The sequence below is a fragment of the Strix aluco genome, chromosome 7, assembly GCF_031877795.1.
Source record: "Strix aluco isolate bStrAlu1 chromosome 7, bStrAlu1.hap1, whole genome shotgun sequence".
NCBI classification, from domain to species: Eukaryota; Metazoa; Chordata; class Aves; order Strigiformes; family Strigidae; genus Strix; species Strix aluco.
Window position 1 is genome coordinate 36460972 of NC_133937.1, and position 27024 is coordinate 36487995.

The following is a 27024-nucleotide window of genomic DNA, read 5'->3' on the forward strand; positions in this document are numbered from 1 at the left end:
CTTTCTTACTGATCAGGGCGGGCTGCAGGGAAAAATCTTCCATTGCTGCCGATCACACCACGTTTGTGTTCAGTCTCCAGCTCTATCAGACTCTGTGCTGCTGCCCCACAGAAAAATCAAAGGCCAAAGCCAGTTTGCAAGCTTACTGCTGTAGTTGTATGATGCTTAATTACACAGCCCCGCTCTCTGAAGTGCAAGCAGTGAGCGACAAGATCCTCCGAGCATCTAGAGTAGTTTAAAGAAATACGTGGGTTTAGGTGAAGGTAGCAACAGGCAAAATGACAGATCCTCTCCAAACCCCAAACTAGGATTGGTCTACAGACAGCTTTGTAGTGTAACAGATTTTATGGCCAAATCAAAAGTAAATCTACAGTCTGGCTTCTTGCACAGTGTTGGCCAGAGACTGCAGTCTATTATTTGTTACACTTGCATCCTTTAGTCAGCAAACACTTGCAAGTCCAAAGCTCAGTAACAGGACATCTTTTTTTGAAAGACCCATTGCAGTCTGGAGTTTTAAAATTATTAAATGTGTTCCTTCCCCCTGAGGTAACTGTACCCACTATAGGAATTTGCATGTAAAGGTTGATTTGATTTTGTTTTCCTAATTGTAGTTTCTCTCACTGGATCTTGATGTAGTACTTGGTCAGAGCTGCCGCTGCTTTTGAGCGTGTAACTTCTCTTTGTGCAGGTGCCTTTGGGTGTAATGAGCTGAGTTCCTTCATTTTTGGTATGAAACATTTTCCTGAAGCTCCAAGCAGCTCTCTTCTGGTCAGTCAATGAAGTATTGACAGTAAACTGACAGAAACACATTCATCAAGGTCTCACTTGTGTTACAGCCCATGTTCTTCTTCCACCAGAGCTCCAGTTCACGTTGCTGTAATTGAGCCGTTTGGATGATTATTTTTCAAAGAGAGGAGTTAAATCCTGTCTCCTTTATAAGCAGGAGTGTCTTAGAGGGGGTGAGCTGTCCTCGTAGTGAATCTCTGAGCTGTGCTGCGAGCTGTGCACACAAACTGAGGTGAGAAGGAGACAATACCTTGTGAGTGACACCCCTCACGATAGACCAGAGCCCCCTGCTAACCCGGACAGTAGGTATGTGCAAAGAGGCCAGGGACATAGTTGGGTTCAAAAGGCTGAAGCCCTTGATCCTGCAGACTGTCAGTGAACATGTTAGCCAAGACTTAGGATTTCTAGTGGAACTCGAATGTCTGTTGCATAGAAGTGTTGGAGGATGGAATAAAAACTTTCACCACTATACAGCTCCTGAAAGGACCATGCTACCTCCGAACAGAATTCAAGCCTTTTTTAATTGGGCTTTTGTTTATGTAATAGATATACTCATGAAACAAGGGAATTGACGCAGGCATTTTCACTGTATTCTTTACACCTGTTAGGAAGATGCCACAATATTCCTGTTTTCCCCGCTGGCAGGACAAACAGTGCCTGTGTTCTCTGTTTTGGCTTCCAGGTACCTGCTAGGGCTTTACTTTCTCAATATGGTGTTTGTCTTTCTAAGGAAATTTTTTTTCTCAATGTCTTCCTTTTCTCTGTCACAAATGAAATCCAGCAGGGAGCTCTTACGATATTCAAATGACCACTCCTCTGTAGTTCAGTAGAGCTACCACATGCAAAACTGAAGCCAAGCTGTAACCTCAACCTAATAGGGTCTCTGAATACAGCTGTGTAATTTTAGTCTGTTGGCTGGTACCATTCATTTCCCATATTGGATGGAAATACTGGACTTAACCATTTCAAATCTACTGCCAGAGTGTACATGGGGCTTTTCATACACTTTCTTCAAATTCTGTTCTGTGTTTTACTTATTTGGGAATGCTCCTGATAAGTGTTTACCTGATGCTACATAAAAATTTAGCACACTGAGTTGTGTTTTTATTTGGCTCTCCGGATTTACTGTCATTAACAAAATTGTTCAGTTCATGGCATTTTATCCAGTTCATGGCATTTTATGCTTATCCTGGTAAATGTCTGGTGAAGTAAATACTGCTGTGAAAGGGCTAAAAAGCAGTCTGGATTCTCTAGCACAGAAGAGATGCAAACCTGTCCTGTATTTTCAACTTATCTGAGAGCTGTAGAGTTGTGGTGGTGCCTGGAATGAGTCTGGTTCCTTGTCTTGTGTCTGGCGATGACTGGAAATAGCTGTTTGGTCAGGTCAGGCTGCCCAGGCAGCGAGAGGCCTTTCCCTGGGAGCTGGCAAATACTGATGGTGTAGTGAACTGCCACCACCTTGACAAGGGAGCATCAGCACTGGGCTCTGCTGCTGAGCTTGGGGGTTAACCGTGGCTCAGGCACCCAGCTGGGTGCCAGAAATTGTCCCCAGTGATGCGGTGCTGATGCTTCTCTGGGAGACTTGAGATGAGTGTTGAGCAATGAGACACTAGAAATGAGGGTTTGGCTTTCATCACAATCAAAACAACCCCAAAATTGTAACTTGCTTGGAAGTTTGTGGCTAAACAAAGTGCTGGCTCACTAGCTTTTCCCCTTAGTTAAAAAAAAAAAAAAAAAAAGTACAGAAAACAAAGCACACTTATTTTGATGCTGTTCATAAAACAGAATTTAATTTTAGGCAGTCTCTGGAAAGGAAATGTGCTTCGTGTTCACTAAGCATCTTTCTTTCTTCTTATCCCACGAACAATTTGTTGTGGGTGCACCCAGAGAGGCAGAACCTTGCACATGTATACAGCAGCCCTTGTTCTTGTAAAGTAAGCAAACCCTACTGGCTTTCCCTTTTTGCAAACAGAGGCAAAAAACCCAGAAGCTGTCTAAGGTGTGAGCCTAGTGAGGCCTCACTGAAACATGAAAGCCATGCTGTGATAGGTGCTCGGAAGTTAGTATGTTTTAATATTTCTGTTAAATTTATCTGATCCTTTTGACCTCTCTGCCCTGTCACGTATCCAGAATTGTTACATAGCTTCAAGCCATTTGTGTCCCTTGAGTTTAATTCCTAGTTTAGACGGTAGTGCAGCTGATTTTTTTTTTTTCTCCTTTAGTGATGCGAAACGTAACTTGTATGTGGAGCATCTGTTATTTGCTAAAGAGGGTGATGTGGAGAGTGTTGGTGCCCAGCCCCTTTGGCTTCTTGCACACGTGAATTCCCAGTACCCTGGTACCTCCACGGTAGCAAAAGGATAAGCTTATTTGTAGGGTTTGAAATCCTGTTTGCTTGGGCTTGTACTTTCTGGGCTTACAGATCCTGACCACGAATCACATCTGTGTTAGATGATGAGCATCCCCACGGCTCTCCACCTCACCATCCAGCAAGGGGGTCTGCGCAGGCAGAAGCAAAATGGTTAAGTGCACCGATGTGTTGGATGGAGCTGCGCGGGGTAGGGTCCGCTCCCACATTGCCTTGTTTACCTTGGCTGCTCATGATATTCTCCCTACGTTCCTCATGGAAGATTCCATTTTTTGCAAGAGGGATGAGCTCATTTGTTTAAATGAAAAAAAAAAAAAGCAGCCGTTCTGCTTATTAATCCTCTCTGCAATCATCCCGATATGCACAACTTGCCTGTTATTAGAGGGAAATGTATGCACGGCATCCACTGCACACGTGCATTTGCATTTCAAATCAGCTGAGTCAACACAATATAATGGTCCTGCCTGTAGGTCCTTAGGGAGCCACAGTAGCTGACAATGTGTGCTTAAAGGGAGGGTCTGCTTTTCTTCTTTTTTTTTCTTTTTTTTTTTTTTTCTTGAAGCCAGTTTCAATAGCCAATAGTCCTGTGTTAGAGGCGCTTGCACTGTAGCTGCTTGGACCACTGATGTTTAGCAGATGATTAGCCTGTCACAGTGGATGGGATTTTATTTTATTTTATAAATAGTGTTCATCTGGACCAAGAAAAAAAAAATAACTGGCAACAGTTCAGAGAAGAGAAGCTGCTGCTGAAGTGTTTCTGCTTGTGCTGCCACTGATGCAAGCAGCTGTTTCCATCTGCACTGCAGTATTGCAGCCTCTACACAGTCAGAGCTCGCGGGGCTCCTTGCTGGTGGAATTACGGAGGAAGCTGGCCTTGCTCGCATCTAGCTTCAACCCAAGGGCACGCTGAGGATGGGAGGGTCGCAGTCTCTGCAGCAGGCACAGACAGGTAGCCTCAACCGGGAACCGTCAGAGGCCATGTAAGTGTGGATTCCCTTTGCTTTCTCCTCTTTTTCCCTCTGTACTGCCGGGCCTGCAGCCTCTCCACACTTAACCTGTGCGGTGCGTTAAGGAGCTGACTTTTGTGTCTGAGGCCTTTGTTTAATGCTAATTGCATTCAGCTGGAGACGTAGTTAAGCTTTTGCTGAATATTGCGAGTTACATTTTATAATGCTTTCCTAGTATTGAAGGCACCTCGCTTGGACTGACCACCTCGATTCATTTGTGTTGAGCAATAGCTGTGTACCATATGTTTTGTCTTTTTATGTTTTGGATGCATAATCAATCAAACACAACGACCATTTCCAGCAAACAAAAAAACCAACCCCTTCCCCCTCCCAAACCCACCACCTCTGTGTTTTCTATTTAAAATGCACAGCGTGGAGCTGCATTTCACTGTTTCTTCAGAGCTTCTTTTTGCTTTTCTCTATACAGATACTGTTTTTCAGGTCACATCACCCTTGTCAGCATCCATCACTGTCATGGTATTATATCCTCTGATGAATCATAAGCAAAGTGTCCTTAGATCTCTTCTCATTGAAGGCCAACTCTGAAAGATTCACTGGGGGGAGGGAGGAAAAATAAAACAATTAGTGCTTGTTCAGAACAAGTTATCACTTTTTCAGATGGATAAATCATGTTTGAAAGTGCACAAATATGTATGTGCATGCAGAAATAGCAGAGTCATTTCCCATTTGTAAATAGGATTTTGTCATTTATTGGTTGAGGATTTATCAGTTTACTTAGCCAACAGTCTTTTCTCCCTAACCCTCCACCTCAAACTCCTTAGCTGGCATGCTAGAGCATGGACCTTGCCTCTGAATGGATTTTAGAAGAATAGCCTTGTCTCCTATTGTCATTTCAGTTACATAAATCACATTTATCTAACATGTCTGAACACTGAGTTAATTTCTGATCATGTATTTTGATAAGTTTTAGGTATTTATCCACTAGGGCTAGTTTATAAACTAGCCTTATATAGGTCTCTTAACAATTTTTTTAATGTAATGGCTGCTTATTAAGGTAGATCTGATTATAGTTGAGACATTGTTTGTATGTTTGAGATAAGTGCTGGAGAGTCATTGGGGAATGATAGAGCAGTAACTGATAGTTTTGCCTCTATAATAGGCCTTACAAGTAGGTATATGCTCCCTATTGTCATATTCCAGTATACCAGCAGATAGCTTTGCTTGATACTGTTTTGTTATATTTGTAAGATACAGGCCTAACAGCATTTCTGCATCCTTTGTTCCTTTGATGTATAGCTTCACCAATTAAGATTTTTGTCTATATAGTTACATCTTATGTAGTACTGACATTCCTATATACAGCATCTATTTTAATGATATGGTGGAATAAACTGATGCCTCATTATCTTTAAAGTACTGTAAATTACATTTTCATCTGCACAAACTGGTGTTGATTTTTAACAGTGATCAAAGGACTGGGCAGTAAAAGATGGAGCTAAAGCAGGATTCGGTGTGTTTTATCTACAATTTTCACGGCCTTTTAGGAGTGCATTCTGTTGAAGAACATATTGGTCAAGGTGTATATATATATTTTGAGGGCACCTGAGTAGATTATATTGTCAGCTCTTTCAGTGACTCCTTTTTTATATATATATATATACACAAACACACACACACTCTCATCTTTTGCAGTTAGTCATTCCTGTGGGGTTTCAATATGATTTTTTAAGGCTCGACATAATCAACAGATACACCTTTAGCACAGGCGTCATTCAGTGACTGTTGATGTCCTTGGGAAGAGTTTGTGAAAGATATTACTAATCTTGTACTAAATAAATCACTAAGAGAGTGTGCCATTTTCTTCACCGCAACTAAATACTCTTTAAAATGAGATAAGAATGGAGATGCTTCTTTATCCTTGAGAAAGTACGGGCCTGTTTTCTGAAAACAAGAACGTCCTCATAGAATGTCATGGTAATCAGTTCCGGTCAGAGGTTTTGACTTTATACCCTAATCACTATAACTTCTACCAACGCTTTTTTAATGAAGTTACACTTAACTTACTTTGCACACACAAGCAAATTCCTTAATGGCAGTGATAGTTCAGAGGCAAAAACATCTGGCTGTGTCCCAGGCAAGTTGGGTAACTGCCCATGCAGTTACAGCATCCCTGAAGTCATTCAAGCCATCAGCAGAGGGTGACTGCTAATGGAGATGGCTTCTTAACAAAGGGAAAGTGGGCTTGGATTTGGCTGCCCTGAGTTCATTAGTTCAGAGGGGTGTAAATCAGAAATCACTATTGGAACAGATTTATGTTAGCATCAAAAAAGTAGAGACAAACAAATTCCTCAAATAGCTGCTGGTTTAGGAGTTCCTCCAAAGTGTCCTATGATGGACTCTTTGCCAGAAACTAGGGAAAGTCAGAGAAAGAAATTGATGGTAAAATTGGTGCTGCAAAGGGGCCTTAGGTGAAGATTTTAGCTTGTGTCCATGACGAAATATGCTCTTTTTGCATGTGTATGCCAAATTCCCATTTTTAATGTAAATTTGTTTCAGCCAGGATAAAAGTATTTGTAATAAAACCAGTATTGATACTGACAGCCTGGGGTACTCTGTTGTTCACTGTGGATTGTTAGGGACTCAGTCATTGACAGTAGACAGTTGTCCTTTCATTTAAAGAAGAAAAAAAGTCAGTTTTGAATGATAAAAAAGGGAAAGCCCAAGGGAAGCCCGTGACAATAAAAGTTAACTGCAGATAAAAGTGGTGCGGTTCAGACCTCGCCATTGACATTATAAGCACTGCATGTGCTTTGCAAATTGCAGCAGGCACCCTGGTGGTCACAGATTTAGTTAAATCAAGGGCACGTTTCAATCAGATAATAGGAATGGACTCGGTCGAAATAAAAGCAAATGACGGTACGATGACGTTTAGTGTGCATGAATTTGTTCAGGTGCGTACGCACTTGTATCTCGGGCACTTGTGGCGATATCCTTGTGCGCGCTGTTTGTGCTATGCTGAGACACCAGTTCCGACCTGCTGAGGATGTGAAAAGAATTCAGCTTGCCAAGTGCTATTGCCTGTATATCAGTGGTTTTCTTTTTAATAGTAATATATTTCTATCTCTCGGTAATACTTTTTAAGTATTAGTAAACTGGAAATGTTGGTAGCTCGTAGCCAGTTGTCATCTCTGAATCATTTTTTTTCTCCGATGGAAAGGGTCCCTTTCTCCTGAGCATGAACCTCACCTTCCTTTTGTGGAGCATTATGGTTGATGCCCTTGCAGCAACTGGGCAGGATTCACATTCAGTGCCCATTCCTTGATCAGCCTAAGGGCTGATGATGTGTTATTTCCTCCCATCAGGAGCTTGACATGCTGCGTCTCTAACATTTTCATCCCTTGCCAGTCCAAGAGGAAAATGACTGAAGACTGAGCCAGCTCCCACTGAAGTTGATGGTGAAATGCCCACTGACTTCAGTGGGAGCTGGATCTGGCTCCAAGAAAGAAATTGAATGTTACTGATCGTTGGTAGCAGGCCAAGACGTTGGTGCCCTTGTGGGTTGTTTTTCAATATTTCTTCTGCTGCATGGTCTCTTCATTTGTTTGTTGGTTGCTGGAAAGACTCAGAAAAATTCAAACTGGATTGACTCAGCCTTGTACATAAGAGATGTGAGCAGCTGTTCTGTGTGTACGTGCGTATACATATGCGTGTATATATAAAAGTTATCTGTGCATATGTACAAAAACACAGCCCGTGCTTGCTACCACACATTTTTTATTTTTCTGTCTCCCAAACTTAAAAGAATCTACTGTGTGGTTCTTAAAAGTTTGAAAGAAATTTGTCTGGTAAGATATTTGCAGTTTTATGTGCTCATACATAGGAAAATCATCTTAATGAATATCCACATGGAAGAGTGGGATATATATACACACATATATATCGAAAACATTGAAAAGAATTTGGGTCTTGGGAGGAGGGGAGGCTTCTGTTACTGAATTAGTATTTAGTCTGAGTTAATCCCTTGACAGATAGTTCTGCCTATTGTCAGTCTTCTAGGTGAATTTGTTTTCTTCTTCTTCCTCTTATTGACAGTCATCAGTAAGTATCCCCATCAGTAAGTAGAGGGTACTCTACATATCTCTAGATTTGTCTACTGAATAGGGTGAATTGCTGGAAGACGTGGGAGTGTTTTACTTAAGAGAAAACGGACCAGAAGTAACAAGCAAATTCTTCTGTCAAAGTCCCCTGTCTTTTATTCCAGCCTCCATTATTTGAGTCCAAAGGATCTCATCTCTGAAGTCAATGACAGCGCTTCCTTTGATATGAGAGGTTATTACATCAACTGCTACATCTGTCACTAAAAGTAGGCAGGTCACGTTTAGACTTGAAAACAAAATAAAAAGACCCCAGAATCACTCACCCTTCTATTAGCAAAGCATGCCACACATCTGGCAAATACGTGTATATTATAAAGCTCTCTATACTGAATGGTGTGCCCTGTGCCATGCATAATGGAGCTGCTGTCATCTATTATGTATTAAGACATACAGGCAAATTGGAAAATACAAACTGATGTGAGGTAGGAAAAACATGAATGAAAAGGCATTCCTGCACATACATTGGGGCTGTCACTTACAGTCAGAACTGTTTCTCTGTCTGCTTTTGCTTTTTGCTTTGCTTGACCCAGCAGTGAAAGTAACTGCTTGTTAAATTTAAATCAAAGATGCGTTTCAGTCCTGTGTGTTTCAAGAGGTAATAGTCTGGGTGCTTTTAATGTTTCTCTAATATGATTATAGTACATAGAAAAGCTGTTCTGTCTATTATAAACACATTTCCTTTGTTTCAAGACCTTACACCCATGGAGAGTTTTTGTATTTGCTAATGTCTTAGGTACCATTTCCTTATCCACCTCTGATGCTTTCTAAGGATTCAACTATGTAACAGACTTCTTATTTAGTCCAGGTAAGCAGGCTTTTCAGTGGCAAAAGGCAGAGTTTTAATTACAGCTAGGATTTCAATGCAGCTTGCATTTTCTTTGAGAAAGTGGGCGTGTTTGCTGTAAGAAAGAAACAAACAAACATATTTTTTACTGTGGAAAAACTTCTAAGAAAAAAAGGTGTCATTTCCCGTCAGATCCTGAAATGCTCTGAAGCAACCATCTGAATTTAGTAGCAGACTGTGGATATCATGTTTTATACTCCCATTAGCACCAGAGAGCCAGTTTAATGGGAAAAAAGTGGAATTAGTTTCCTCTTTCCAACATGGTCTGAGGTTTCAAACGTTTCTTTTAAGGCACGTTTTGGCCTGAGAGTCTTCACTAATGGTGATACTAGACAGGATAGTAAGATCCCTCCTTAGCTCTAGAAACCAAAGTGGAGTTTGCAATGTAGACTGTCTAAACATATAGCATGTGACCTGGATTTTGGTTAAAGCAGTTGTAGATATCTCTGAGACAGACCTCAGGGTAGTTGTAGAGCTCCATTAATTTTGTTTGTTGCTTCCCCGCAGTACTTTTTGCTACAACTCCTCTCCCTCTGCTACGAGGACTGATTGAGGAGATGAATGGGTGCTTGGGAAGCCTCCTGCTTTCCAGAGGAAGAACTGGGGCCATTGGTTCTGTTGGGATGAAATGTAAACTTTGGGAAAATCTGGGGCTTTCCATTTCAAGATTATTTGATTTTGATTAAACAGAATCCTTAGAATTATGCTCAAGTTTACAAGATAGAGTTTTCCTAAACAAAAGAAGCTTGTTGCTAGGGCTAAATATAGACCAGATTGTATCTGAAACTAGCAGTAGTTAGAATCATGTAAGCTCCTGCTTTTGAGTTTTGATTTCCTTCAGTATAGAAACCTGCATTTATTGGTCTTGTTAATAACAGTTCATTGCTCTCATTAGAAATGAGTCCAGTGTTGTGCTGGGAAAAGGGTTTGGTTGCTAAAGGAGGGGGAGGATGACCAAGGAATTTGAATCCCTTTGTTTAACTTCCCAAGTGCAGGACTGTTGCCTTCCAAAGCGGGAGCCTGGGAAGGGAAGGGAAGGTCCAGCGCCGCTGTTCCTCACCTCGCAGAGCTGTGGGCCGTACAGCTGGGTGCCAGCTGCTGAGGTGCCACCGCAGAGCTGGGATTGCTTTTTCCAGCCCGCTGTTGTGCTGAGTCGTCAGTTCCCTGAGCTGGGCGTTCACGCAGCACCTACCGAAAGGGACAGTTTCATTGTGTTGGGAGCTGGAGCAGCACAGTGTGCCTGCGGGAGAGGTAAAGCTGTGGCTCTGCTGAAGACAATGAGAAATCTCCCAGAGCCACACCGGGCTGGAGCGGCAGCAGAAGGATCACACCCACGCCTGACTCGGGAGATGAAATTATTACAGCCCAACGAGAGATATTTGTTGTTGTTGTTAAGGGGTTGAGATGGTTTTTGTCCTTTGCTCCTATTGCTTCCTGACTGTGTTTCTACACACACAGCTGCTTCACGTGTTGAAGTAGAGGAATAAGTGTCAGTGAGGATCTGTGCGATGCTCTGTGCAGCTGTACAGAGGCTGTGCAGGGGTAAAACAGGCAGAATATGGAGCAGGTTGGGGGCAGAGGGACTCTTTCCTCTCCTCATTCCCTTTTAGCAAAGGGACTCCCCACCTCCCTTCTTCTCCACCCTCCATGTAGTCCTTATCTCCTTTCTGAAAGGAAGGACTGGAAGAGTTACAGAGCACAGTCTTATTTCCACATCTCACTATTTTCACAAATCTCCATGTCTCTCAAGATAAGCTGGTCCCCCAGGGATTCCAGGTGTCATATATTCATCTTTGCACTTCACAGTTGCTGTTTTGTCCCTGGGTCCTGCTTTTGAGTGGTGGCTCTGGAAAGCCTTGTTGCATTTAAAAGGTAGTTCCAATAAACAAAGCAATTTTGAACCTATGGCTCTGGCTCCCAATGAATTATTGATTGTTTTCCCTTGAAGCCGTTGCATGATGCTGTATAGCAGTGAGCACAGGCACATGGATGCCTTCTGACAAGATAGTTAACAGGATGTTGTTTCCTGGATTAAAACTCTAGAGCTTGGTACTAAAGGCAGAGAAAGGATATTTATTGTGGGTATTAAATACTTAAACATCAACTATACTGATTCAAATACCAATTGCTAACCTACTAGGGTGAACAAAGTGCAGCACTGACTGGGATTATTATGTATTAACTGGTTATAACTACATTTGTGGTATGTTCTACCTTGGATGTTGGGGTATTCTGCATCTTTACTGTTTCTTCTCATCTCTTAGGAGATTTATGTGTTTGAATATTTAGCAGCCTCTGGTGATTTAGGAACATACTAGTATATATTTGCTGTTGTGATATCTGAAGATGAGTGCCTTTAATTAAATGATATTTTCCTGTTGTTCTGAGAATAAAGCATCTGCCTCAAAAGAGCATAGGGATTTAAAAAAATATTCAATTCTGAGTCCTGTTTCTGTATCATAGATGTTTTCATTATTCAGACTGAAGCCAGTAAAAGGGAAAGCAGGCCAGAATGGATGGAGGTTTGTTTCATTATTCATTTGTATCAGTAATGTTGAAAAACGTACCCTGTTAGATCTCAGGAAAAGCAATAAAAAGGAAAAAATTAACATGATTTAAAGCAATATGGGGAACTTCTTGCTAATCAGTTAGAAAAACGATTTAAGTAGTTTGAAGTGCTGCTGTAAGTATGCCATGTTGTATCACTCAGTCTTTTTTCCTTCAGATGTGGCTTCCCACAGCTTGAGACATTTCTTTCTGGTTGCTGTGTGAAAGCAGGAAATGGCTTTTGTTGGGGGGGTGTGAATTTGGCTTCTGCACAAAATGCTCTCAAAATTGCTGAATAACGAAGCAGAAGAAGCAGGAAAAAATAGTTCCTTCTTCCCATATCAGTTATGGTAGGAAGATTACTTATAATACAATAGGCTAAAAAACAAAAATCAACATTATTTTAAAGATGATTATGCCCTTTTAATTCTCCTCCACTGCAGTTCTAATCCTGGTCTCTAAGTATAACCTGTGAGGGGAAAAATTGGCCTTTTTATAGTAAGTGATTAATGTTTAAGGGATTCATAAGTTTCCTTTTGCAATCTATTCTAGAAGAGACATTTCCAAACTGTTCTCTGTGGTTTGGATAACACACAAGGTATTATTTTCTGTTGTGAAAGTCCCACATAATGATCTGAAGAGGGGGAAGCCATTTCTGTTATCTCACCTATGTAAAGAGAGAAAATCTGGATTCTTGTATCTTTTGTATCTCATCTTGTATCTCATCTCAGACACTAAGTTGCCCAAGGACGGGAGGTTGGAGGACGAATGTTAGCAGAAGAGCAGTGAAGTCGCTCAGTAGTTTTACATCAGTAGCAGTATGTAACTGAGCCATATTTACTTACTCACACTGAATTTACACTGGTATAAATCATTAACACTTCAGCTGAACTGTGTGAGATGAGCTGGGCAGCAGAGGACATTACACCCTTGGGCTCCCGGCGTGGAGGAGAAGCAGAAAGCTGCACAAGGCAGGGGACCGACTGGCTGCTGCTGCGCATGACGCAGAAAGATCTTCCTCCCTTGTGTCCCTAAATTAAACATTGTGCCTGTCATGACGCATCACTTATGGGCCAGGAAGTATCACCTTCAATGTAACAGCGGTTGTTTTACTGGGGAGCCATGTTTTCCATGGGTCTTGTAGGACTCTTTATGCTGAAATAATATTACAATCCTTCTCTGGAGAGGAGTGCCTGCTCTGCTTTCTGCACACATCAGTGTCAATATGAGTTCTTGTGTAATTGCGTCGCACTAAAGTAGGTCTTTGTCGTTCCAGTGTAATGGGATTTATTTGATAAAAGCTTTATTAAGTGAGAACTGCAAAGGATGCTTCTCTGCTGCGTTGTAGCTCAGGCCATAAAATGAACACGTGACATTTATCCTGCGCTTATGTTGGGCAGAATACCTCTGCTGAGGAAGAAACTGCGGATGATTTTGTGGAATTACTTTTGCTGCAGAAACCCATGAATGCAAAACATAATTCCTGTTTAAACCTCTCAAATTTGGATATGTTCTTTCACAAAAACCTTTCTAAAAAAATTACTGTTTGTTTTTCTTTCCTACAGTATTGTTTTTATTAGGGTTTTAATGCGTCAGAAAGATAGCAGGATAAAGAATGAAAATACTTGGGAAATTAACTTCATCCCAGTTCAGGGATTTCTTCTATAAAATTATTTTATATTGCTGTGATTAAAAAAGCTGGAGTTGTTTCTACTTTTCATTGACCCATGTCCAGTTTTAAAGTAAAAATAAAGAGAGAAGGTTTATATAGGGCAGCAATGGTGTTACAAAGTAAGACTAAAATTATTCTCCAGCATTATTGTTTAAGCTGGAATAATCCTGTGATGAAATTATGGTTTTGTTTGGATCATCAGACCTTGCAAGTCAGAAACCTATAAAGTATGGTACCAGTATTGCAATGCAGGTGAGTAGCACAAGCCATAATTGCCTTTTCTGGTACGCATATGATACATAATATGTACCTATGCCATACATATCAGATAGCAGACAAAAGTATTCCCCCATAAGGTGATGTACGTGCTTAGTACAGACTCAACACTAGAAAGCTGTGAATTCCCACTGACTTTTGGTGTAGTCTGGGGCATTCTGCATTTCACTGGAGCAGACCCTCAGAGACAATATAGTCTGGTTTTCCTGTGGCTACCTTGGGGGTACCAAACATTATTTTATTTTATTTTATTTTATTTGCAAATCTTGATTCTTGTGTGCTCAAATCAGTGTTCCAGTGAGACAATGGTATCATTCCAGTAGGGGCAGGATGTGAGCTGAAGACAAGGTTGGTTGTCTGACTCGTTCCCTCTCAGCATCCTCCTCTTGTGACTTGTTCTGTGGTTTGTCTCCTCACACTATAGGTTTGTTGTGAATTTATTTAATCATAGTATAGATGATCTTGTCACTGAATACCCTTACAACGTGAGAGAAGTCCATTAATAGTTAATGGTCAGAAATGTGTCCCTAAAGGAACTGTCTTGTAAATGAAGTCTGGTGACACATAAGTGACATGTTTGTACCTCCCCCGGCTCCTGACTCAATATAAACCTTAGATCCAGCACTGAAAACATTCCCCATGGGGGGAGAGGAGCGAGGCAGATGGCTTTCAGTGTCCCTGGAAAGTCACCCACCCTTGAGCTTTGGTAGGCTAGGCTAAGGTTACTGGGTTTGCTTTTCTCTGGGCAAAATGTTTTCAGAGCTATCTGTACTGTTGAATTCTTTGAGAAGTTCTGTCATTTCGGTGGTGTATTTTATCAGAGAGAAGGGAAGTATTTTTTGTGAGGTTTATGCCTATCACCATTTATATTTGCGTTGTTTTTTAATGCCATGTGTTTAGCAGGTCCTTGGATGCTAGGTTTGATAGGTAGACTAATTCAGACACCAAATACTAATTTCATATCTAAAATAACCAGATGAATTGTGTCCATGTTTTCCATAATGTTAGTATACAAATTTAATAGTAAAACTTAAAATCTGTAGGGATGTTTCATATTCAAAACACGTAGGTGAACAATGATATAGCTAACAATCATCATGTTAAAAGAAGCTAATTATTGTGGAATGTCATGTTAGCTGGAAGTCACTGAGTAGGCAAATACTGTACAAAAATGATAGCATACAGAGTTGACACATCTTTGATATTATCCTAGCCTAGTGCTGGGATGAAAAAAAATTGACCTTTTGTTGTAGCTATAGAATATTCTTGGTCCTTGTGAGTAGGCCCTCGGGTCAGCTAATGGCTGCTGGCCTAAATTGGTAACTTGATCTCCAGGAAAGGAATTGCCATTTGGGCTCTCTTGGTGATTTTGAATTACGATCCAGAGCTGTGTTTCTAAGAGTCTGAAGGAAAAAAAAAAAAGAAAAAAAAAAAAAATGAGGAAAGATTGTATGTATTTCTGTATTACAGAGTGGTGTAAGTGCAACATAAGTGATACCACAAGATGAATTATAAGAAATTGTCAGTTATTGAATTTTATATAAACAGGAGGAAAAAAACTCTCAAATATAATGTGTACCAAGCAGTTCTTTTTCCCCCTCTGGACTCTGCACACATCCACAGGAAGAAGCTGTTCATGCCGTTAAGATATCCCAGCCTGAGTGGATAAAGCAGATTTGAGGTGAATGCAAAAGTGCACTGACCACGGCCATGTATGAGCAGCAGTTCAGTGGCAGAGCTGAGAGTTGAGATCTTTGGAGAGGCGTACTGCTGAAGCATCCCACCTCAGTGTTCTTTTGTTGTTGTTTTTTTAAGAACTGTATGGAAAAATCAGTTTAACCATTGAAAATGGCACCAGGAAGTCTGAAAACGTTTTATCAGACTGTTTACAGTGAAAGAGCTTTGACTGAAATTAATGTGCATCTCCGAGTGCCTTGCCTCTCTGGCTTTAGAAACTCTGAAGCTTAGAGTTACTGTCTTTTCAGATCTGTCAGCCTGTGTGGCTTTTGCCAGTGCAGTGTATGTGCCTGCTTAAGTAACATGTAAACCAGTTTGACCTCAGAAGTGTTCAGCCAGTCCTGCAACCTTGGTTCTGACCTCATCAGTAAACCAGACCGCAATTATTCATACAGGTTTTATGAGGATAATCTCTGAAAATGATTGATGGAGGTGAGACTACAGAATTTATTCCTCCTTTTTATTTCCAGCTTATCTTCCAATGGGATTTACAAGAATGAAAAACAAAATTCATCTTAAGTACCGAATTGAACATTGTAAGAAGTTGTGCGATTTTTTTTTTTTTTCTGACTTAGATTCCTCTCACAGCATATTATAAATTGTTCAGTAAATACTTATGTGAAATTTATACCTTAACTTTATGATATAACAGCTACAGATGCTTTGGAGGGCCAGGTCTGATGGAATCTATGCATTGCCTTTAGGTGTTGCCACAGGTAGTTGTTCATTTCGGTCCTTCCATCGCGTGTCTTCAGATTCCCAGTTTGACTTGGAGCCCTGCTATAGTACCTCTGGCACACAGAAATCTCAGTACAGGAACCAAGCATTGCATGATGTCCTTCTGGTTACAGTGCCTGATGTCCTTCTGGTTACAGATATATGTGCCTTGTGCCTCTTACTTGTCATTTGATTCTTAAGACCCAAGGAAACAGATCTGCAGACAGGTCTGGTGTGGTTTTATGTAGCATAGAGGTGATGGATGTACTTGGGCAGCTGTTTTCCCCTAGAACTGCAGCTCTAGCCAGTTGTAAAGAACATGTGGAAGCTAAAGATGAGATGGAAAAAAAGACAAAACATCCATTTCTGTCTCCTCCTCCTCAGGGAGTACAGCTATTATGTCAGGAAAAGACTTTAGAAGTTATTGCCTGTTAAAATTGATCAGTCGGGAATTGCTCATCATCTGACACAGTCCTCAGTTTCTCTGTAGGATTCCAACATCCCGCAAACGACAGTTAGAGGGCAATCTGTAAAGGACAGCTCTCCAACAAAGCTTTGCAGTCCTTGCTTTTGTTTCATTACCTTCAAGCACTCTTCAGTGGTAATGGAGCACAGTTTGGTGTTGGTGATGTTGTGTCCATGTTATAAGATTACTTGAGTTTTTTCCTCCCCATATATCATATTTCCAAATACACCATGAGAATGAAATTGTCACCTCTGGTCTGATGTCAATAAAACAAAGGTACTTAGAGACAAAACAATTAGCAAATAGAGCTCTTTGAGTAACAGCGAGAAGGATGAGTTTATGGAGTGCTAGCTGAGCATCAGTAGTATCACTGACAGGTATGAGACCTCAATTAATGTGGGACATGTTCCACTAATAAGGCAAACTTAACATAGTTTTTCCTAAGTGCAAAGTTTGGAAGAAAATATACAAAATTACATACAGGTGGACAGAGGCTGTTCACCTTAGCTCTGATGGAGCGGATCCCCCCGAAGCTGGTCTTGATGTTGTTACTTGTGATTCCACAGCCCTGGGTGGTGGCGAGCAGCTCCTTTGGCTCCATCCACCTCTCCCTACTCCCAGCACGGGCCGCACTTCTCGATAATGCAACTCCAGCTCCTGGCTTCAAAACTTCCAAATATCACACGCCCATTCTTCTCCATATTGCACACCAATAGATCAGTGCTCCGTAAAATAGTTAGGCGTGTGGGGTTTTTTTTCCTGAAGCAGGCTATACACTAAATAAAAACTATATAGTTTGACTTCAAGTGAAGTAAGTCTACAAAAGGCCGTGGAGCTCCCTTGGCACATATTAGTTCCAGATTTGCTCCCTTATGCCCCTCCATAGGAAGTGATGCTGCTGACCTCAGTCCTTGTGTCAAAGCCCTGCTTTTCAGTTTCTTTTATATATCAGACATATCATTTAGAGATAGATAGATAGATAGATAGATAGATAGATAGATAGATAGATAGGTAGATAGATATATCCCTTTCATTCCTGTGAAATAAAACCGGAGTGCACACTTGCATTGGTTATACTGCTTTAGCGTAAATATTAGAAGAACCCAAGAGAGATGGCAGGGTTCCTGACGTGACTGCAGGCCACAGCTCTGTTGCAAACTACTTTTTAATGAATCAAGTTTCGAAGTGACAACTAGGATGACCTCTCTTCAGTGGCTGTCATGCTTGAAGACGGCAAACAGTGCCGTCTGTGAAGAGAGGCAGTGGAATGAAGAAATCTCGTTCTTGCTTACTGAGTGATTTCCAGCTACAGTGACAAAAAGGCAATTTTTCATTCTGAAATAGAGGAGGACTTAAAATTATAAGCATCTGTGGTTTACAAAAAAAGGCAATGTAACTTATGAGGTTGGATTTCCACAGGGCCAAAGGTGAAGAAAAGTCAACCCTAGTGACTCCCTTCGGTATTTTCTCTGGAGATTTATGTAACAGCCTGGGCAAGACCTCAAAGTTTCCAGATGAGAGTGGGAGTGCTCCTGCTCCACACATCGATGCAGTGTTGCCAGATTTGTATTGGTCTAGTATGACTCTTGGATTTCTCGGTTGTCCCCTGCTTCTCTCCCCCATCTCTATGTGTTAGATTTACTGTTTACTGGCTCTTTCGAGAAGAGAGATGAAAAGAGATGGACTGAAAGAATAGTCCTAGTAATTCTGTACTCTATTACTATCACCTAATCACCTTGTGGCTTCTACGTTCATACCTTTTTTGCCCATTATGTACAAAGAACAAAGGATACAGATGGAAAGATATGACATACGTTCTAATTTCCCAAGCTGGCTAAACGGATGCATGAATGTATGTTCCTTCCTGTAGCTTTGACTTCATCACTACCCCACAGACTGCAAACTTAGACTCTGCATTTGCACACCCCATTTCCACAACGTTATGAGCTGGGGCAAGCAAATGAGTTCTCCATCTCTAAAACCCATGCGTCGCTTCTCATCCTGCTTCATCCTTGGCTGGAGCTTCAGAATAATACTCTGGATGATGGAAGGGCTCTTCCTTTAGTGAGAGCCTGCCCACAGCTGGATTTGTGGTGGCTACTCCTTGTGCAGCGTTGAATTGGTGCCGATTCTCACGGCATATCACAATTTGGCAATCTGATTTACAGCACAAATTTTACTAGCAGCGTTATTTTTTTTTTGTTCTGTGTATTCCCTGTATTTCTCAGAGAAAAGACATTATGAATAGAACTGGCTGAAATATGTAATTTCCTTTTCACAGGAAATCCTGTTGTTCTGGGAAAATCTTTTCTTACGGTTTGAAAGTAGGACTGTAGTCTTAAAAAAAATATCCTATGCAAGAGAGACCATCCGTATTTTCACTAAGGAAAACTGAACACAAGATCTAATTTTTCCAGGATGTAGGTAATGTAGACCTTGGAGCATAATCCTGGTATGTGCTTCCAGGCTTTATGCTCTCTCCCAGATCCCAGGCTATGACAAAGAATGTTTTTCTGGTATTCAGCTTCCCTTCATATTTCTTTGTTAAATGCCATGTTTTGTCAGCACGATTGCTTCTCATAACAAACTCAGCTGCATTTGTGTAACGGTTAAGATAGTTCTTACTTGATTATACTGCTGCTTACGGAGGGGTGCAGCTGAAAATTAGGAGTATTGCATCAGAATCTTTTGGGGATTATTAAATATTAGCAAAACAAAACCTTGTGCTGGAGCTCAGGCACCACAGCTATCTGTCCAAGGACTCAGAGGTTCTCCAGAGTGGAAGGTCATACACTGAACAGCAACGAACAGGCATTTCTTTTTACTTCAAATGGTTATGCCTACCTTATCCAAGGTAGCTCGTTTAAAAGGGAGATAAATGTGCACAGAGTCTTTCCATCCTTTAAGTAAAGGAGGACACAGAACTGTACCATAAAGTCAGTTTTAACAAAGCAGTTACAATATGAGGAGGACTTGAAAATAGAGACTTTACAATTTCAGTTATATTACACATGTCTGTATATTTACTGTATATGTTACAGGTGCTATACAGACAGTTTGGAAAAAGGGGTCTAAATGTGTGCAACCATTACAGAGCAACACTTTGGGTTTGAAATGAAGAGAGTAAAACATTAAGTATAGCGCAATGCAGAGTCATGTGAAAGCCTGAGAGATAGGAATTACCTTTCATTTTGTTGGTTTAGATGATAACTTTCTAGGCTTATTTTTATGACACAAGAAACATTTCTGTGCTGGCAAAATAGCACAGGATTCTGTTTCTCTTTGATTTGAAGATTCAACTTAACTTAAAAGTTTCCTGAACCAGCTCTGTGGAAGGAAGAGAAAGTGTTATTTTGTTGAATACCTATTGTGCAGCTTTATTTACAGAAGCTCTTTGTTTGCAGCTGTCCTTAAGCTTAAAATATTCTGAACTTAAAACATGGTGCATCTTTGAAGAGATATAATTTAAAATGCTGCAGCCTACCTCTTCCAATTTGACTGCTCTGTGGCCTGATGAATGAGAATGGTTTAGGCAATGACACAAAGAAGGTATTTTGAGGAGCTGCAGCAATAGGTATAATCAAAAGCCAGGTGCACTGTTTTTGAGCAGTTCCCCAGGCAGTGACATAAGTTTGGGGGAAAAAAAATCTCCAAAAATCCTTGAGTAATGCAAACATCCAAAGCTACTAGCCAGTAGAAATCCTTTTGCTATGCACAGGAGTAGAGGTGATGAGACAGGGGAGACCGGGATCGGCACCGGGCCGTGGTGTGTGAGGAGGTGGGAGCTCTCACTGGGATCTGTGGAGGCAGCCAGGAGAATCGGGTCCACTGTGCTCCTCAAGCTGTCAGGGGTGACACCGGCGTCTTTTCTTCCCCAGCTCGCCGAAGGCTTCACGCTGAGATAGATTTAGGCAAATGTAATCAAATGCAAATCCTGTACTTGTACTTCTGACATCGAGCTGCTTAAAATAATCACAAGCTTCAAGAAACCAAACAGAATCTGGCAGCTCAGACTTATCTTTTAACTTGAACAAAATGAGAGAAGTCCTTGGTTCAGGATGGCTTGTAGAGTGCTTCTGGGGGATGAAATGGCTTTTCATTTCATGGCAAATTTTGTCCCCGCTGCACTGGCATGCAGGGCGTGGACAGCTGTGAGGAGCAGTGGAGACTACAGCCATGCACAGAATCACTGGAAATAGGCAAATCAGCCCTGTCCTTTAGGAAACTGTCATATTCAATTCACTTTATTACAGACCAGCAGTAAAAATCTGCATCTGGCCAACAGAAGTTCTTATTGAACGTATGTTCAGTGCATATTGAATATAAACACCATTGTTACTGCATTCCTTGCTCCCAAAAAAAGGCTTCAAGAAGAAATGTTTAAACGCTAAAATTTGGTTTCAGTTTGGTTTAAGTACAAGTAAGATCTAGAGTTTTCAGATCTAGAAGGGTAGTTTCCTAAGGCTGTACTCTAAGAGCAAATGGTGTGTCCTTGTATGGTTTAGATCTTCACTTAATATTTAGGTTACCCATCATTTCGTACAGTTGCTGCCTTTCAAGCTTGCATATCATTTGAATGGCTCCATTTTGGGTGCTGTTGTTTCCCTGCTGGGCTGGCACCAACCCATTGTGGTCCCTATGATTTTTGTGTCTCTGTGACCACATGGTGCTACAAAAAGATTATTGATAATACCGGGACTCCGTGCATTTTACAGTTTGTTTTACCTTGTGTAACAAAGCCATGCACTTACTGTTTGAAAAGGCCTGTCGTAAAATTCTGCTGAAAATAGAATGTAGTATTTCTGTGAGAGCAGGATGCACAAGGATTTGCTGCACCTCAGGTATCGCCATGTCAGCTTTCTCACCTGTAGGAGCACACACAGAAATTTGATGCTATTCTAGATTCTTTTTTTTTTTTTTTGATGATGAAGCTATGAAATTCTCTTGAGAAGATCCTTTTTATTTTTTTTTTTTAAACTGATTTAGGTACACTTGTGTCGAGGAGAGTTTTAGAGACTATCACAGGGGTGTCACTGTTGTCTGTGTTGTTGAGCCACCTTCACACTGGAAAGCAGGCTTTGCAGGATGGATTTATTTCCAAGTGTGTGTTCGCTTTTGTAACACAAAGCAGTCTCAAGTGACATAAATACTTACATATGGAGAAGACCATAGCCATGATATTCTGCTCTGGGAACCATACTGCAATGTAAAATCTCCTTTGGGAAATGCTGAGGTAGCCTGATAGCTGAGGTCTATGCCATCAGCTCAGAAAGCCACGTATTTCCCAGCATGACCTGCAAATGTGAATCCTCACTCTGCTCACTAGTCTCTCATTTGATTTTCACCAGGAGCTCTGACTCTGAAGAAGCATTTGAGACCCCGGAGTCCACTACACCGGTAAAGGCACCACCTTCACCTCCACAGCCACCCCCCGAAGCGGCAGCGGCAGCAGCAGTTGTAGCAGACGTAGCAGAACAAGAAATAAAACCTCAGCTGCCCTTGGAAGACACAGGTAAGGAGCATGTAATGTGTGGGACAGGTTACTGAGGAAGGTGAAGCAGCAGGGAGGTGTTTGTGTAAGCACAGGCAAGGAGTTGACGCTAATAAAATGTCTTCTGGAAGATTAGTTAGTGTATGGTGGGAGGAAAAACCCTGTCACCTTCTGGAATAAAGTATTGGAGAATCTGTCTGTAACACTTGACAAGTATTAAAGAAAAGAGGAGCTCTCTGGAAAAACCTTTCTTTTGAATCAAACTTGAATTTGCAGGATCTTTACAGAGTCAGAGGAGTAGAAAAAGGAGGTATGAGATACAAATGCAGGTACCTGGGTGAGCACTGTTAACTGTGACAATTAACAAAATGTTATTTTTAAATGAATTGTCACCTGAAACAGAAGGTGAACAAAAAGCCCATTAGAACAATAGAAATATTGATACTAACTTTATAGGAGGAAGATGGGAGTATGTGGGAAGGTATGTGTAATATACATATATAAAAATTAGTACATACTATAACCTTTACAAAGGGAGTATCGTGTTTAAAAAAACAAATCTTTTCCCCCCAAAAAGTGTTCTTTGTTCTCCGGATTGAGTAATGGAATATGGGGGAGTAGAAAGCACTCTATTAGCCCAAAATAGCTTTGTTTGGGCTGTTAGATGACAGCTCAATAGTTTAAGATTGAATTCTCCATTATGCTGCCTTTTTTCCCATCTGAAAGTCAAGTCATCTTGATCACCTGGCTAAATTGTGTAAAGGTAATTTTACTCTCAGCAGACTAAAGCTAACTTGTATTTCATTTGGAAAGATGTATAGCCTTGCCAGGCAGTGTTTTAAAGCTTCCATTTCCACTCTAGAAGTGACTGGGTTTAGCAGTGGGCAAAGAAATGTCCAAGGCTGGTATGTGTATTGTAAAGGCTGTACAGCTTTGATTTAAACCTTCAGGAAAGTCTTGCAAATGTCCCAAGCCACCTGGAGTATTTCTGGGAGTTACACGTTAAGGAATGCTCTTTAAGGTCATGATTTATGATACAAATTTATAAGAAGCTAGAAAGATGTCTGACAAACTGATTCCACAAGATAAAAATGAAGTGCTGAGACATCCTGACAATTTTTCCTCTCTGCTATTACAGTTCCCTCTTCACTGTAGCAAACAACATTACTCATTCTCCATCTTCTTTCATTTTTCTAATCTTTTGCAATCTAATGATTACAAAATAAGTGCTGAGAGAACAAAAGAACTCATAAGCTAAACAGGATTGGAGTGTGTTTTTAATTACTGCAGTAGATTATCTTCAAACCCTTGATTACACATGTGCTTCCCTGGCACATGTGATTCTTTTCTCTGTACATCCCAGATCTGCCCCTCCTTTCTTTCAGATATTTCTGAAGAAAGGTGGAAAACTGAATATATCTATTCACAACCAGTGTGAATTATACTGAAGGCCATTGGATGGCAGAGATGAAAACATTTCATTTGTAAATAAGATTTGTCCATGGGAGGCAAGTTACCACAAACTAACAGATTTCAGCATTCCAAAATTATGTGAAATGAAGTTGTACAACAGGGTAATTTATGTGAGGGAAGGAAGATGTGTAATGCAGAAAATATTCAAATGTAGGAGGGCAACACAAAGAGTTCATTTGTTTTGGAAATCTTTAGAAGGAATAATACTAAGACCATAGCTTAGGTGTTTGCAGGCTTCTTCAGAAATGCGAACAGTTAAACGTTTTGTACTTTATAAACCACTTGAGTAACAGTTATCTTGTAGTTTACTTACCTCATAGGTTATGCATGTGGCCGCACACAAAGCAAATGAGTCCCTTCCTTGGGGGTTATGGGCAGTTGAAGCAGAGTTCCTCGTTGGTACCCTACAGCTAAATAAATAGGTTTCAGTAAAAGAGGAGTGAGGAATACGGGTGACCGGCGAGCCTGACGCACACGCAGGGAGAGGCAGCGATGTCCAGCTGGGTGTCTGGTTCACCAGCTGCATGGCTTTGTCTCCTACATGAGGTTGGTGTGTGTTTGAATGGAAGGAGGAAGCCTAGTAAGTGTTTAAAGGATTATTTCCTCTATATCTGACAATAATTACTTATGCAGACGGCTGCAGTTGTGCTGCATGGTATCATTAGCACAACAGCTGGACCCCACTGCTGGAAATCCAAGAGGAGAGTGTTTAATTAGGTTGACTTCAATGCTAGCTTAATAAATACGATGAAAGTGAAATATAGCTAGATCCACCCTGGGTTTGTGCCAGCTCCTGGTGGGGTAAAACCTGCTGCATGGCTCCAGTCCATCAGCAGTAGAGCAGAAGAGGGGGGTCAGTCTGCGGGCGAGTCCAGAGGGGAAGAGGAGTAACAGAGCATGTATGGAAACTCCCTCTGAACCCCAGAACGTGTCACTAATGAGCCCTACCATTCCTCCGTAAATACTTTGTTGTGGGGAACGTGGGGTACAGTCTTGAGGCAAATGACTCTGAGGGTGCTCTGATTTTTTTATTATTTTGGTAGTATTTTACATTATTGTTGCCTGTCTCATCAGCTTCTCATAGCAGTGTCCTCTTGTCCCTTGTTCCAGCCATCTGAGCACCAGAAGGTGCCCCAAGCTCTTGCTCCCAAATACCCTTCTGTTTCTGGCTAGGAATTCCTGCCTAGGCAGGGGTGTTTCTTCTGCCCCCCTGCCACCTTCCCCAATTAAGTAATGAATTCAGAATATATAGAGAGGGAAGATGCGAGAGCTGGAGTCCCCTCTGTGCATTACAGCCTGCTGATCAGGATGTGGGAGACCTATATTTGGGGCCTTCTTGTGCCAGGGAAATTGAGGTCAGGCTTTCCAGTAGAGCGGTGATGACCCAGACAAAAACAAACCAAATTTTTTGGATGGAACATATTCTTCTTCAGTCTTTTTCCTCTTGAAGCCCAACACAGAAAAATTGAAAATAAACTTTAAAGTTTTCTCTCAGAATAAATGGCAAAAGTATTTTTACACTAATTTTGAAAATAGTGTTACTAATTGATTTTGTAACTTCAAAGGCTTCTCATAACAAGCAGGAACTTGAAGTAAACTGTGTTTCAAAATTTCTAGTATTGGGTAATTCAATTCCTTTATGCTATAGGCAAAGTGTAGTTGTCTTCTGATTTACTTCATTATAATGGATTATGTGAGTGCATGCTGCATGCATTTTCCAAGGGCTTCTCTTTGTTTTTCTCTAGAAAAAAGAATTAGAATTTCAGTTCTTCCGTATTTGATTTATTAGATCGGGTTGAATTTTGTTTCTAAGCTTTTCAAAATAGTGTTTAATTTTGTTTCCAGCTCAGCAGTGTTAAGGCCTTCTATTTTCAGCCTAGTGGATTTCCCTCTATTTTAGAGGCACTTCAACAAAGAAGATGCTCAGCTGTCCTAGTGCAGCTCCACTGCTAGAAGAATTTGTTGTAATTTAAAGGGGAAAATATTTTAAAATAGCTGGAAGTACTTTCTATGTTCTAACCCCTTAATATATTTTCATTATTCGTAAAGAAATAGTTCAGATTTAGATTCAGTAAGCTCATAGCTGGTGCAGATATTTAATTTTCTTCTTCAGAATATCTTTAAAACGAATCTGAGGTTGCCTCCAGAGTTTTTGGAAATGTTTCTTTTTGTGAACACGTCCCAGGAGAGCACAGCACCTGTGCTGTGGTAGGGGATGCCCCGGGGTGCCGCATCCTGTCCCGCTGGTACCGCAGTGCTCGGAGTGGGGAAGGCACGGGGAGCTCCGCAGGTGATACTGCATCAAAATCAAACACGTCTACTCTTGCCTTGGCTACTTCTGTAGCTCCTTGTAGCAACTACTGCCACCGAGTTTCTGCATTTCTTTCCTAAGGCTGTAAAAAGATGTCAATCCTAACACCCATCCTGATCTAAACCTACAAATGTCTTCTATCTTTTCATATTCAATATAAATCAGTGGTAGCAATTTAATTAAAATTTGATATCTTCATCAGTGGACAGTTCGGAGCACATGCATGGGATTTGTTACGGGTCAGATCATTTATGGATCTTTATTTAAAGAAGGTGGAGTTAAGCGAGATATGTGTCTGCCTGCCTGTTCTTGTGGGACGTTGGAGCTTTATGAGCACCTGAAGCGCCATCAAAATCTTGGTATTATGTAATGTACAAAAAAAGATTTCTGTAGTTGACTAGAAAGGTTATTTTTATTCTTTTGATTCCTTTTTGTTGATACTAACAACAGAAATTTGTTTTGTTTATTAATGCAAACAGTCTTACAATACCTTTCTAGCAACTTTTTTTTCTGCTGTAATAGGTGACAGGTGAAAATGCCAAGCATTAAAAAATGTCATGGAGCTCTGATTTAGAGGTCTCATCACCTGGATACAAGAAATCTGGGGTTTTCTGTTGGTGATTTTCATTCTGGGTTTGTTTATGGTTTTTTGTACCTGATCCAGGCAAAAATTCTCTGAAAGCAGAGAAATTCCCTTGTGGAAGGAGCAGAACTTGGACCACCTTTTTTAATGAATGAAATGGGAGGTTTCTTTCAGGGATTACCTGTTTTTTATGTCAACATAAGTTTCCCTGCTATTGTTCATGTTCTTGGAATGCTTTATAAAACTTAATATCTACCTGTGGGCAGCTCTTACCAGTATAATTCTGTGGGTGACTGTCAGAGCCAATAAAAGGCATAAACCTTATTTAAAATCTGCCCTCTCTCTAGGGCAAGTCCTGACTTAATTTTCATAGCTTGTATTGTAGTCCGTTCCTTTGCGATCAAATTGTATTTTAATAAAATACTGTAATTAGTAATATTGATTTGCTTAATTCTGTGGTGTAAAAGAACAAATAGCACTGCTCTCTGAATATGCTGTTAATGTCAGGGGAGCATGGTTTCATATCTCTTTGTAGTAATAAAGCCATGCTGGTTTGTGATAGGACCATTCATACTCCTTCTCCGGCATTTCTGCTCTTACTAGTACTGAGCCAATTCTGTTGTAATGC

General features: G+C 40.8%; 1 protein-coding gene across 8 annotated transcripts in view; it reads left to right on the forward strand.

The window, feature by feature from the left end:
* Positions 1 to 27024, forward strand: part of TACC2 (transforming acidic coiled-coil containing protein 2) — a 152787-nt gene that overhangs the window by 82408 nt on the left and 43355 nt on the right. For all 8 annotated transcript variants that reach the window (XM_074831449.1, XM_074831448.1, XM_074831447.1 and 5 more), the window contains one exon: positions 21887 to 22050. In XM_074831449.1, the coding sequence (XP_074687550.1) occupies positions 21887 to 22050 (164 nt within the window). The remainder of the gene's footprint in view (positions 1 to 21886; positions 22051 to 27024) is intronic.